Raw genomic sequence first — 12,925 nt, 5'->3', positions numbered from 1 at the left:
TGAGTAGGTTTCACATGCTCATTGTTACTATGATTTTGTTAGCGAGAGATTTTTAATGTTGATGTGTAGGCCTACAGCTGTTGTATCTTTGGAATTGCACAGTGATGAAGGTCACGCAGTGCTAAAACTGGATTATGAGTGTTTTGAATTACTGCTTCATGAGCTGCACAAAGTGTGGTCGAACGAAAAGGCATGTTGGGAGGCTGTAATATGTGACAATCATTATTTCAGTAGTTATGAGTAGATATGACTGCTCATAGCGGTGTGACACTGGAATAGACTGGACGATTCTCTGTGAGTCATGATTTTTAAAGATGAGATTGTTGCTCTCTTTTGGGAGGATGAGTGATGCCGTTTCATACACTTATTAAAACTAGTGGGATTCATGCTTTATCATTTGTGAATATAATGAAGGAAGACATCTTCTTGCACTGTATAGGAATGCCATGACTTCACAGACCTTGTACAACAAATGTATGTGGATGACTATCAGATCTAAAACAATATAATTTCCTTGCACAAAATCACAAAAGCCTAGCGTCCTTTCCATAATCCTAAGAGCTTCTATGAGCCATCTGTTCAACGAAGGGGTCTGATCAAGTAATTAAGTTGGTTTATTAACAGATTCCCAAATGAATATGCCCTAAATTTAAAATAATTTCTGATTAGGATGAGAGGTGATACTGTATAATTTGAATCTAAAATAAAATGAGGATTATGTGTTTTATCTCGTGTGAAGGAATAGTAACATAATTCTGGAAAATCATCTCGAGTTTTTTTCAGTAGGTGCCTTGGTTGTGAAAACCTCTACATTTCATTTATTGTCAAGGATAGGATGCATGGTGGCATCATTTTGCAGAATATTTTTAATGAAAAAAAGTTTCTGAAACTTGAAAATCCCAAAATGTAATATAATCTGTCTGAAGACAGGTGGCCTGTTGGTAAATACTGCTATCTCTAAGCTCTTTAGTTCTGGATTTAATTAGGATTCCTTCTGTGTGGAGTTTGCACATTGTCTGTGTGACTTTTCATTGGGTTCTCTAGTTTCTCCCAAAGACATGCTGACTAGGTTAGTTGATGTCTTGAAATTGTCCTGTGTGCGTTTACTCTGGCATCCTGCCCAACATGTAGACCTGCCTTGTGCCCTAGGCTTCTGGGAGAGACTCTGTTCTTATGTGACCCTTGCTAGCCATAAGCAGCTCTCTGATCAGGGCTGGGTGATTCAAACTATTTTAAACAAATTCTGTTGGAAAAAAATCAGTTTGCATGTGGAAGGGACACGGGAATAATGTACTGTACGTAAGTGCACTGATGCATGATTTTAAGATTAATTCCTTCCCTCTGTAGATCTTGTTCAAGATTAGAAAATAAAAATCCTGAAACCGTTCAACGTCCTTTTCTCAAAACCAATAAAGCTAAGTCACGTAAATCAAGTGAGCCAAGGCTTTTCTAAAGACTTGTTGTTATGCTGTAGATCAGTTTTCCACAGGCTTTTCTGAGAATGCCTTTAGAAATAAGGATGTCATGACGCAGACTAAAAAAAAACAAAACTTGTTTAGAAAGAGGTTCAGACCAGGTGACGGGAGGGAAAGAGCACATGCCATTTGCACTCTGCGCACAGGGCAGCTGTCTTTCATTTAACCTCCAACAATGAGATCAAGTATAAAAAGGCATGCTCTTACTTAATCTGTGTGTCAGAGTCCTTAGTTAATCTTTTTTTTTTGCAGGCAAAAAAGAAATCATGAGTGTCAGGGGAGAGGTCATTGCTTTAGCTGGGGGATGATTGCTAAGCTCAAACTAGTGGGCTCTAGAGCTAGGTGCCCTGAAGGCTTTACCAGATATAGCACTAATAAGGCTCAATTATGATTCCCATGTGGCCAGTCAGGCGGCTTGGGATCCACCACAAACACTGCCATGTGAATCCTGCTGGTGAAGTGCCAGGTGAGGGCTCTTAAATGGCTTTGCACCATGCAGTGAGGTGTTGATCCTCTGCACAGCAAATCTGTGGCAGGAAGTACACAAAATGAAGGATAACAATAAAGCCCCTCTTGACTGCGTTACCGATCGTTGGGCGCCAAAGTTTTTTGTGCTCTGGCGTGGCGCTGGTGGAGGAGTAATAAATCAGAGGCAAACTGGGATAAACATATTTATTAACAATGACAATAACAAGACCCTAAGCAACACAAATACAAGTTACTCTATTTACAGACAAGGCATCTTCGAGATCTACCTCCTAACCAAAAGCACCCAGACTTCTGACCAAGTATTCAGAATCCTGTATAATACCTAAACAGGCCCACAGGAGAGAGACACCTGTGTGCTGAGTAAAACAGAATACTGTACAGTGCAGAGCTAAATCGCTCTTCCCACAAATCCTGGATGCTCTAAAGCAAAAGGGAATCTGTCTCCGTATTCTATAATTGCGTCCACTAACCAGGATTCTTTACACGGGAAAATGAAGTTTAAGTTCCCTTAAACAGAAAAGAAAGTTCTCTAAAGTAAGGTTTAAATACCTAGAATTGATTGTTGAGGCTGAGTCAAAGGTTTTCTGGCCCCGGCACACTTCTTGAAGATTCAATTTGATCGGTGTCTTTCAGGGCACCTTTATAGTATAGCTCTGCAAAACCGTAAGTTTTTGATCCATGGTGTCTAGATCCTGAGACACTTCAATAGCCGTAGAGCTATTTTTGCGTTCCTTACAGAATTTATCATATGAGTCTGTTCTTACCATTCTCTCCTTTTCCGAAGTTAATTGTTTAAATATTGTGGCCAATGGGATAAAATGCAATTTCTTATTGTCTGATACACAGTTCTTATTCAGGAAGTATACTGTATGTTGAGCAATTGGTATTTATCTGCATTCCGCCAATCACTTCTGCCTGGATATATATTCCTCAGGATATTTTAAATTTGCTGTTATTATTAAAATATATTTTAGATCCTGACTAAAGAATAATTTAGTACGAAGATAGCTTTGTGGTAAAATGGCCTAGTTTGTCCACATCATTAGAAATCTTTCAGTAGCACCTTATCTTGGGGGATGCAGATGGCATGTTGTGTTATCAAACTTGTTATCAATTGCTGATTAAATAATTCTTGTTAATTACTTATAGGAATTAATAAAATACAAGAGCATTAAGTGACAAAAGGAGTTTATAAAAGAGAGTTGTATTCCCTAATCAAATGTAAAATTAAACTTGTTAATATTGAATGCTGCATTTGATATAGTTTATCAAAGAATAAGGCCAGACTATTGGTAAAATATGAAGTTGAATGCTGACATGATTTTCTTAAATGGTACCCATTTTCCATATTCCATATTTTTGTGGGGTCCACCCAGGATTAGCCCCCCTCTTACTTATTTTATATTTATGTATTTATATACTTCTGGCATACTACAGTATATATTGAGAAATTACTTATTTCATTTGACTCAAGTGTTTTCAGAGGGCTCTCAGGATATTTTGTTACCAAAACAAGCAAGGCCTCCCTGATTTTAGACAGAATAGGGTGCTTAAGCAGACGTGCAGTTATAATAGTCACCCATTCAATGTGAACTTGTTCATGGGTTTCCCTTTTCATAAATCTACCTGACACTGGTAACAGAAAATGATGTGAGAGGTGTCTTCTAGTAACCAGAACTCCCATTATAATGGACAGTGTCTTCATTTTCATGAAGAAGAATTCCCTTGCTCCATCTTGTATAGAAAACAATCTACCCAGTAGTTCCTGGACACACAGCCAGTCCCAGAGGTGGCCAAGCATACTCAGGTCATAAGAATGCCTCTACCATGCATCATAATGTGTTCAGAAATACAAAGATGGGTCCAGAGAATTTTGGAACAAAATGTATGGGTAGATGAGACTAAGACCAACCTTTCCCAAAGTGATTTGAGAGCGAGATTAAGTGAGATTAAAGCGAGAAGAAAGTAAGGACCTGCAGGTGCTCAAAAGAATCCGACCTCAATTGTTGCACACAGTCACGGCTGCCTCTGAAACTGGCTCACTCATCTTATTGAAGATGTAATTAATGTTGGCAGCAGCATAATGAATTCTGACGTTTACTGAAACATTTAGTTGTCTTATATAGGAGAAATTGCCTCCATACCTATTGTACATCTAATATGTAGCCAACAATGACCCAAAACATATTGTACCGTATAATCAAAGCAAAAATGATTTAATCGGGAAAAACAATAAAATCTTAGACTGGACAAGTTAATCTCCAGATTTAAATACTATTAAGCATGGATTTTCCTTGCTGAAGTCAGAGCACTACAAAAATATTCAAGAACACAATCTGCAGCAAAGTATTTTAATGATTATACAAAGAGGTTTGTGAGCTTTAAGGGGTTGCAGACTTTTTGTAGCTATCGTCTCAAAGGGACATGCATGCATGCAGGCAAGTTCTGACTTCACCTCTCTCAAATGTAAAGTGACTATGTCCCAATACAGGTACAGTACGCTTGATCACTGAGCTGAACACAAAGTATGTTTTTGTTCTGAAATGATCAGATGTATTCATGGAATTACCCAAAATAAAATGTATATTAAATTGTATGTATGCTGGGAAGTAAAGCAAAAACAAGTTTTGATTTTGTTGTGCCAATACATTTGGAGGACATTGTAGATCTTGTTTACTGCATATACTGTAGCAAGGAGGCTATAGTATAAAGAGGGGGCTGTATCTGGCCTGGGGAAGGAGTGCTATAATGCCCTGTGATTCAACCCGAAAGGAGCACAGGACATTAATGCTAATAAGAAAATGGAATGGTTAGATTAAGATTTAGAGGTTTATGTTGTAGTGGTCAGTAGCCCTCCAAGTTAATATATGTACTGTATGTTTCCTATCTTATGCATTATGTTCTATATTTTCTGAATCTCTCACATAGAGCTGGATTGAAACAAAACTTTGACTTACTTCTGGATCATAAATTACAAAGCCAACACTTAATTTTGTTTTCCTTTGTTGGTATTGGAAACAAAATAAATCTTCAGTGATGAGCTGGGTTTGTAATTCTTGTGGGAGTCGAGGTTTCATTTGATCTGTTCTGTAAACTACATTATTCATTTTAGATCTATCTAAGATTGAACAGTCTTTTAGTTATTTTTGATTATTTTTTATGTTTGTCCTGTGGTGTTTGTTTTATGATTGCAATGGGACTTCAGTATGAATTGTCTAACTGCAAGGTTAAGGGCCCAGCCTGACCACAAAACAGCAGGTTTAGTGAAAACAATATGATAATTGTTTCTTAAATATATCATTAAAGACTGACAAAAAATATCTGTAGTATATACTTGAAGCACAAGCAAATAAGTCAAACATTTTTTTTAATTAGGACATTTTAAAGGTTTAATTATTTAGTAATAAATAATTGCAAATTAGTCTCCTTATTTATAAATGCACAGAGCTTTCTTAGTTACTTTGATATTATATACTCAAAATGGCCTGGTGTTGCAACTAAGCAGGACAATGGTTTCAGTGGGAGTTGCCATAGTTACCCCTGCCTACACAACAACCCCATATCAGACTTAGTGTCAGGCACCTGGTTTGTGTTATAGTTTTATTAACTATTAAGCTGTCCCCCATTCAGGGAGTATGAACTTGAGAGGTGTACATGCTATATTGATATCTGCTTGTGCCTTCTTTCCCAGAGTAATAAGGAGCAGGCTCTATGCTCTTCAATCAAGTGCAGAGCTCTACGGAGCCTTCATTCCTCAAAGTCCATGCTAGTGCCATTCAGCATTTAATTCATGAATGATTTACTGTTTATATTTCCATATTACAAACAGGCATATGAAAAGAATGATCATCACCATAGTAAATGCTCAGTATTTGTTTTTTACTCACGTACTTGTTACTTTTATCCATAACTTAAATTAGCACCTATTAACGTAGCTGGGCATGGTTTTGGAGCAATTGAAGAAAAAAGCACAAGTTTGCTCTTTTGTTTTTATGTTTGCATATTATAATTTTTCTTGTGCATCTTCTCATCTGTAAGTCTTTCGCTATTTTGCATTATGTCAGTATATTTTTTTCCTCTCTCTTCTTTGCAAAGCCAAGTACTGATCCAGCTGGAGATGAAAACAAGTTGACGGTAGGAGTCCACTGCCTTCACTTGTTACAGTAGATATGTGTCTGTGTTGTGTGTTGATAGTCACCTTCCTGCTGATACTTTCAAGAGCCTTTCTCTGTGTGTCTTCTCATAAATGGCAGTCTATACCATACTCTCGTCTGTCTCTTTCTTTTGCTTAGCCCTACCCTCTTGGTTGTTGAATGTTTTATGGAAGAACCTGTCAATGATTTCTTATGTACACGGCACATTTTATCCGAGTTTGTTTTTTCGAACCAAGTTGAAGATGCAATATTTTCTAAAATGACTAACGCTGCACACAACGGTCTGTTGAAATATCTTTGAGCTGATGACACTTCTAAATCACCCAGAAAGATCAGATCATCCTAAGGTTTTTATGGAAGTGAAATGATGAGTCTGGGAAAAGTATGATGTAGCGGGGCTTTACACGTCACATAAGGACTGTAACCTTTACTGAAGGAAGATAACCATGTACTGTACAGTACAACATGAAGTCAAATGGAGAATAAAGTCTGTCAGAGTATAGACAAAAGGGAAAACTAGTACTGCTCCTTATGAGACTCATATCATTTTACTCTATTATGAAATGATTGTTTTCTACATGTAGCACTTAAAGGGATAATTTATGTTTGTTTTATGACATAAAGCAGTTTGCCCAAAGAAGAGAAAACACTCTGCATTTCTTCTAGTGGGATCATATGCTTCAGAAAGATGGAGCTTAAGTGCATCCATATTCAGTATATAATTATACCCAGTTTTAGAGACATTTATTACCAGGTAGTGTGAACTCCATGAAGGCATGAAGGCCTGAGTTGGAAAAAGGTAACTAGAGCCTATTTCTGAAGTGGGGCTACGGGCACAACTGGGGGGTGCCGTGTTGCCGGGCTGTGTACTGATGTGCCGTTTCTTCCGCTTGCAGCTCAAGCCTCGTCTCCAGCGAGGAGGAAGCTCAGCGTCGCTGCACAACAGCCTGATGAGGAACAGCATTTTCCAGCTGATGATTCACACTCTGGATCCGCTTGCTGAGGGTAGGTGCCACGTCTCTGAGAGAACGAGAGAAAAAGATGTCAGGTAACCATTTGCTCGGGGCCTTTTGGTGCCAATGAGTAACACATCCATCCTTTCTAACACCAAAAAGTCACTTCCAGTTAATGATGAACCCATGGGAAGTTAATCTGATATATTAGTGATACATTTGCTTTTTCCCTCTCCATGGCAAACTCCTAATCTAAAGACATTTTCTCTTTTGGGAGGAGGTGAGATATAATAATGGTCAATGTCAGAATGTAGAACATTTCCTTTTGTTAATAAGGTCATTATGTACATTTTAATTGATTACTAGTAAAATAGCTTTGAAAGCTTGATTTAAAGATAACTTTCCTTACGTAATATATGTGCTTTATCAAGATAAATTGATAAGCGTGTATATTACTATGTTTACTGTAATTTAAAACGTCTTTCTTTAAATAGGCGCAATTTATTACTACTAGGGCCAGTGAAAACATTCAAGGGCATTGTTTAGATTCACAAAACAGTTATTGTATTAATGTCTCTATTATAAGGAGGTGAAAGATGTCATAAAAATTGTCCCACTTTCTCTTTACTTTTTTCACTTCTGTTCCTTTTGCATGTGAACAGTACATTATATTTGTGCAGTACAAACTTGTTTTGTATTTTACAAGAAAAGTGATTAGGAATACATAACTTGAGCTTTTATTGTATGTTATGTGTTTAATTTGTAATTAGCATTGTAACTGGAATCTTGTGCTGGGTGTGGAGACACCAGACAATGTCCTTCCAGGATAGGCCCTGGGTGTCTGCAAACCTTTGTTTTTCTGCAAATCTTCCTGGTAAAGAATGAATAATTACACTTACTGTAATCAAGCACTGCATGATCTCAAATCGTGCTGTGGTGTAATATAAAAATAAAATTAAAATTTTTAAGATGAACAAATCTTGCATCACTTGGGAGATCTGTTAGAATGCTTTCTTCATTGTAAGAAAAGGGTGTGAGAAATCACTGTCATAATTCAACAGTCGTAAAACACATTGCAGTTCTCTAATGCTTGATGATCTTTGTAGTTTTTCCATTCTCTAATTTTCTATTCTATCTTTCTGGGAGTATCAATACCTTTCATATTTGACCAGTACTGAGTCCTAAACACACAACTCTTTGCTGACATAATAGTACTGTACTTTTGCATTAACCTGTAAACTGCTTTCTTCTTTGGTTTGCAACAGTGTATCTAAACTATAGTAGCTGACTGCTCCTCTCTAGTTGCAGTCTAGATTAAGCTATTGAAATTCATCTACTGTTGACCGGAATGTTGATAATGGTGGCTCAGGTTTTATGCCTAATTCTTTCTTTTCTTAAACTGTCAGAGCCCTATATCAATGTGATGTCACCTGTCCCTGTTGACCATATGCTACAGTATCTGTAATGGAGCAGCCATTGCTTCCAATCCTGCATCATTCTCTCTGAGCTCATTTTCCTACTCATAATCTTCCAAACCCTAGGATTACTACCTAGGATTTAATTATCTCCATTTCTGCTTTATTTAATTATTCAGTCAATCAGCTAATATCTCCACCTCTGCATGTTGTATCTGACAGGCTGTCCATTTTTTTTAAGATCCATTAGCTGTTGTGGTCCTTCTGATCACATTGTTACCTGGGAAGATTTATATTTTGCTACCTAATACATCATAACTTGACTCATGCTACCAGTGCACCATTACTCCAGCTCTTTATACAGTACGTCGGCATCATAACCTAATGTGTCTTGGTCCTTGGACGTGCTAGTCTTTGTCCTGGAGGATTTCTGAACAGGTCTTACACTCTTCAGAAATACTCTCCACTGGGGCAGTCTGACTAATGTTTTTGCAAATAGTTTGTGTACAGTTTTACGAAATGTTAGTACAAATGACCTTCTGCTCCTTAAGAAATTAATTGAATTCTTGTCTGTAATTTTTAAGTTTAACTCCATGTCGTGCAACAGATCAAGTCAAATGTAAACATTCCCTGTAGTGCTTTGTTTAAGTTAAAAACAAAAATCGTAACACCTTCAAACACACAACACAATAAAAAAACATACAGTTAAATAAAACTTCACATAAGCATACCACAACCACGTTTACTGAGCTGTATCTGCAGAAAGCCCTTGTCAACTCTCAAGTCCTTAATGGTGTCATCCATCATTTTCACCTGGAGTCCTGCTCTCAGTTTTTTAGCTATAAGTACAGTATGTCTTGTTATGAACCATTCCAAAAATCTATGCATCTGTAACATCATTTACATAAATGATTGTAAAATAATATGCATGTTGTCATATCATGACATGAAGTGTTTATGAAGGATTTGCTTTTTTTTAGTCCCATTCAAGTACCTGAATTCCAATATGGATTACATGCATTTTGCTAATAGTTTTTTTTGTATAGCTGGACTGTGAAGTAAAGGGTAGAGTTTCATATTCTTGCACTGCTCCTTATATGGATGAAAACAGGAGCTCTCTGAATGCCATTTTAAGAGATTAGTTCAGGGATCTCTCCTGCAGTGATTCTGCATCCACCCTGGCTTTTGGAAAGGGGATGTGAAGAGAATGAAGGGTCCTCTGTTCTCACTCTTATATACTGCATATATCCTTGATTCTCATTTCACAAAGTTTCCTAATTCTCACATCGCACTGATTAAGAACAATACTCTGCCATGATAAAAACACATCACATCAGTTTTTATCCTTTGTGTTTTGAGCTCCAAAAAGAAATGCAAAGGGATTGACATTCACATGTAAAGAATGAACAGAAAAGTAGTGTCTAGTTTAGTGGAATTATGACAGAATCCTCCTAATTGCAAATGAGAAAATTTAAAACATAAAGCTGTAAAATAATTTGATCCATTAATTTGACCCACTGTAGTGGCAATATTTCATTAATTTTTTTTTTGCAGTTTCTCAAAACTGGAATCAATTTCTTCAACCTGCTCCATTTTGAGTGTAACCAAGTGGGCCTAATTGAAAACAACTTAGATTGCACTTTGTTAAGATTACACAAATGCTGGCCTCTGGACTTCTCATTAAATGGGGTTCCATTTGCTCAATGTGGCCAGGCCAGCAAAATCAAATACAGGTTGAGATTAAATACAGGTCTGAATACAGGCTGGGCTCTATAAGCCGAATATGAGTTTGGGACTATGTCATGCACTGTCCGATAGCTACTAGGAATCCCTGAACACCAAGGCTAGTGCTGCTGGTGGGAGGGTTATGATAACATTCAATTTAATGAGTACATTAAATCTCAGTTTCATCCCACCTGCCAATTGCAATTTAAAAACCCAGACATTGATGGAGGGGGGGAAAGGGAGGTATGCTAGCAAAAATTCTCCATCAAAAATAGAATGTTATGAACCCTCCAGAAAGTAATTTCAGGCGTGGACACAGAATTCCTAAAAATGCAGACAACAATATTGTGCACAAAGGTGTCTGTTTACATAGAAAAAAAAAATTGTTCTAAAAATGGTAAAGTGCAGTCTTTCCTACTAGTAGTTTCAAAACATTAGCAAACACAAGGCTATGTTCTAGCCACACAAGGTATCACTCAGACTAGATGAAGACTGACTTCCTACCAATAGTGCTGAATACTCTAAGCTCTGCCCCCAGTTCCTAATGATGGGCAGGAAACCTCAATTTAAAGCAGGACTGAGACAGACTCTGTAACCTTGATACAACATTGCGAAATAAACAGAAAAAGAACAAGATAGAGGATCCACAACAAGTAAGATCAATACAGTACATAGATTTATAGTATATATTGTACAATATATACATCATACAAAACAGCAGAGAAAATGACTTTATTCCAGGATGAGGTGAACAAGTGAAAATGTTTATGATAGACCTCATCTATGGGTCTTCGTCACATGGAATCTGTAATTTGCAGTTTGTGTAGCATAATCTTTAAAATACTGTGTTATGCGTGGTTTGGTGAAGGAATCCTGCCAATTTTTAGAACTTTCAAAATGCTGTCCAAGATTTTATATTATGAGATTTATAGTGGAAAAAATATAAACAGCAGGGTCTCGATATCCGCAAGGCTTTGGCGCAGAGATCTGTTGTGAATAGTCAAATTTGCATATAACCCAGCCCACTCCTATACCCTTTCATAATGTACTGCAGTATACACAGTGGTATGTATGATTAATAAACATAAGTAACCCTGCCTTATATGATCATTAAAGTACAAAACATTGGCTTTAAGCTTTTAAATAACACCAATCAACAAAATAAATAACTGTAATTACAAACATATATTAGTCAGTTAAAAAAACAACATCCAGCCTGCACCCTCTCTTTCTACAAACATGAGAAAAACTACAGTACATGCAAGAGAAAGCCTTTTGGCCCATGTATCTCATTTCATTACTAGGAGCTAATGGATTTAATCTGACAATCCATTTCTTCAAAGAAGTCAGGGTATTGACTTTGACAACATGGTTGGGCAGCAAACAAGAGTAGAAATCTGTAAAAACTTGCAGCTACTGAACCATTGCAAACATATACTGTATCTATATCCACACTATCTCATCCAAGTTTTCTTGGAGAGTTTAATTTCAAGTATACATGTTTTTAGACTTTAGTTGTAGATCTGTAATTAAACTAAAAGTGAAAAAAGCATCAAAATATAGAAAGGCATTTTCAGTTTGAAGTTTTGGAATATGGATATAGCAAAAAATTTGTCAAATGTGTAAAATTAAAATGCACAATGAAAAATTGATTATACTACAAAATATAATTCAACTTGAAATGTTAAATAAGGTTGCCAGGAATTAGCTTTAGTTTATCCTATTAGACTGCATTTCATATAAACCCTCAGAGTGCGCATCCAGGGTTTAAACAAACAGGTGTAGAGAGCATTCCTTGGGTAAATGTGTGTTCTTTGTCTTGGCACTATAATTGTGCAGTTGTTTTTGAAAAAATAGTGTCCTGGCATTTCAAGGCATGTCTCCCTTTGTCCCATGGAAAACATTAGGATATCTGTGTATTTCTTGGGTTCATCTTTTTTAAATTTGAATACAAACGTTTGCAAATGTAAAGAGTAATTCCAAAATCAGTTCAATGTGTGTACTTTTGCCTGGTGTCCTAATGGTCTTTATCACAGAATGTCCTGAGCTCTTGACAGACATCTTCCAGATGCACAGTCACAGCCCAGTAAAACAGATGGAACATGTTCAAAACGAAGAATAAAAAGCACAGACACATTTATGAGAACTTACTCATTTAGTTGCTCAGATTTGAGCATGCCCCTGGGAGTCATTGCCCCTCAAAAGCCTTTGAAACATTTGGGCTTTCATATTTCTGACCTCAACAAAATAACTTGAAAGAACACTTACATGAGCCACAGACAGAAATTACTTACAGTATGGCTGTTGCACACAAAAATAGATAACAAATGGGAATATTAAATTTGCATTAATTTGATTTAGTGGAAAAGTGACATCCCTCACCATGAAACAACTCTCCTTTACCAAGTACATGTCAGTTGCAGCACAGTACGTGCTCAATGAATCGGTTTACTTAACTGTAAGTGCAGATAAATGAAAAGTCATATTATTGTTGATTATTAAAGTGCAAAACATTATCTTACCCGTGCATACTGCTGTTAAGACTGACATCTCTTGGTAATACTTATTCAGCTACTTGTCAAAACCCCTCATCGTGAAAAGCTACCCACTCTCAACCAAGCTGAAAAAGCCTTTAAAAGTTTTCAGACAAAACACTTAACTGACAGTAAGAACATGAAATGTGTGGGAGGCACATACTGTAGCTAGTTTTAGAT

General features: G+C 36.8%; 1 protein-coding gene across 1 annotated transcript in view; it reads left to right on the top strand.

The window, feature by feature from the left end:
• slc24a2a (solute carrier family 24 member 2a) overlaps positions 1 to 12,925 on the top strand; it is a 92,842-nt gene that overhangs the window by 33,850 nt on the left and 46,067 nt on the right. Inside the window, exons 3-4 of the mRNA XM_088914801.1 lie at positions 6,060 to 6,098; positions 7,015 to 7,123. Of these exons, the coding sequence (XP_088770927.1) occupies positions 6,060 to 6,098; positions 7,015 to 7,123 (148 nt within the window). The remainder of the gene's footprint in view (positions 1 to 6,059; positions 6,099 to 7,014; positions 7,124 to 12,925) is intronic.

The sequence above is a fragment of the Atractosteus spatula genome, chromosome 1 (genome assembly GCF_055471065.1).
Source record: "Atractosteus spatula isolate fAtrSpa1 chromosome 1, fAtrSpa1.hap1, whole genome shotgun sequence".
Taxonomy (NCBI): Eukaryota; Metazoa; Chordata; class Actinopteri; order Semionotiformes; family Lepisosteidae; genus Atractosteus; species Atractosteus spatula.
This window is presented reverse-complemented; position numbering and strand designations above follow the sequence as displayed.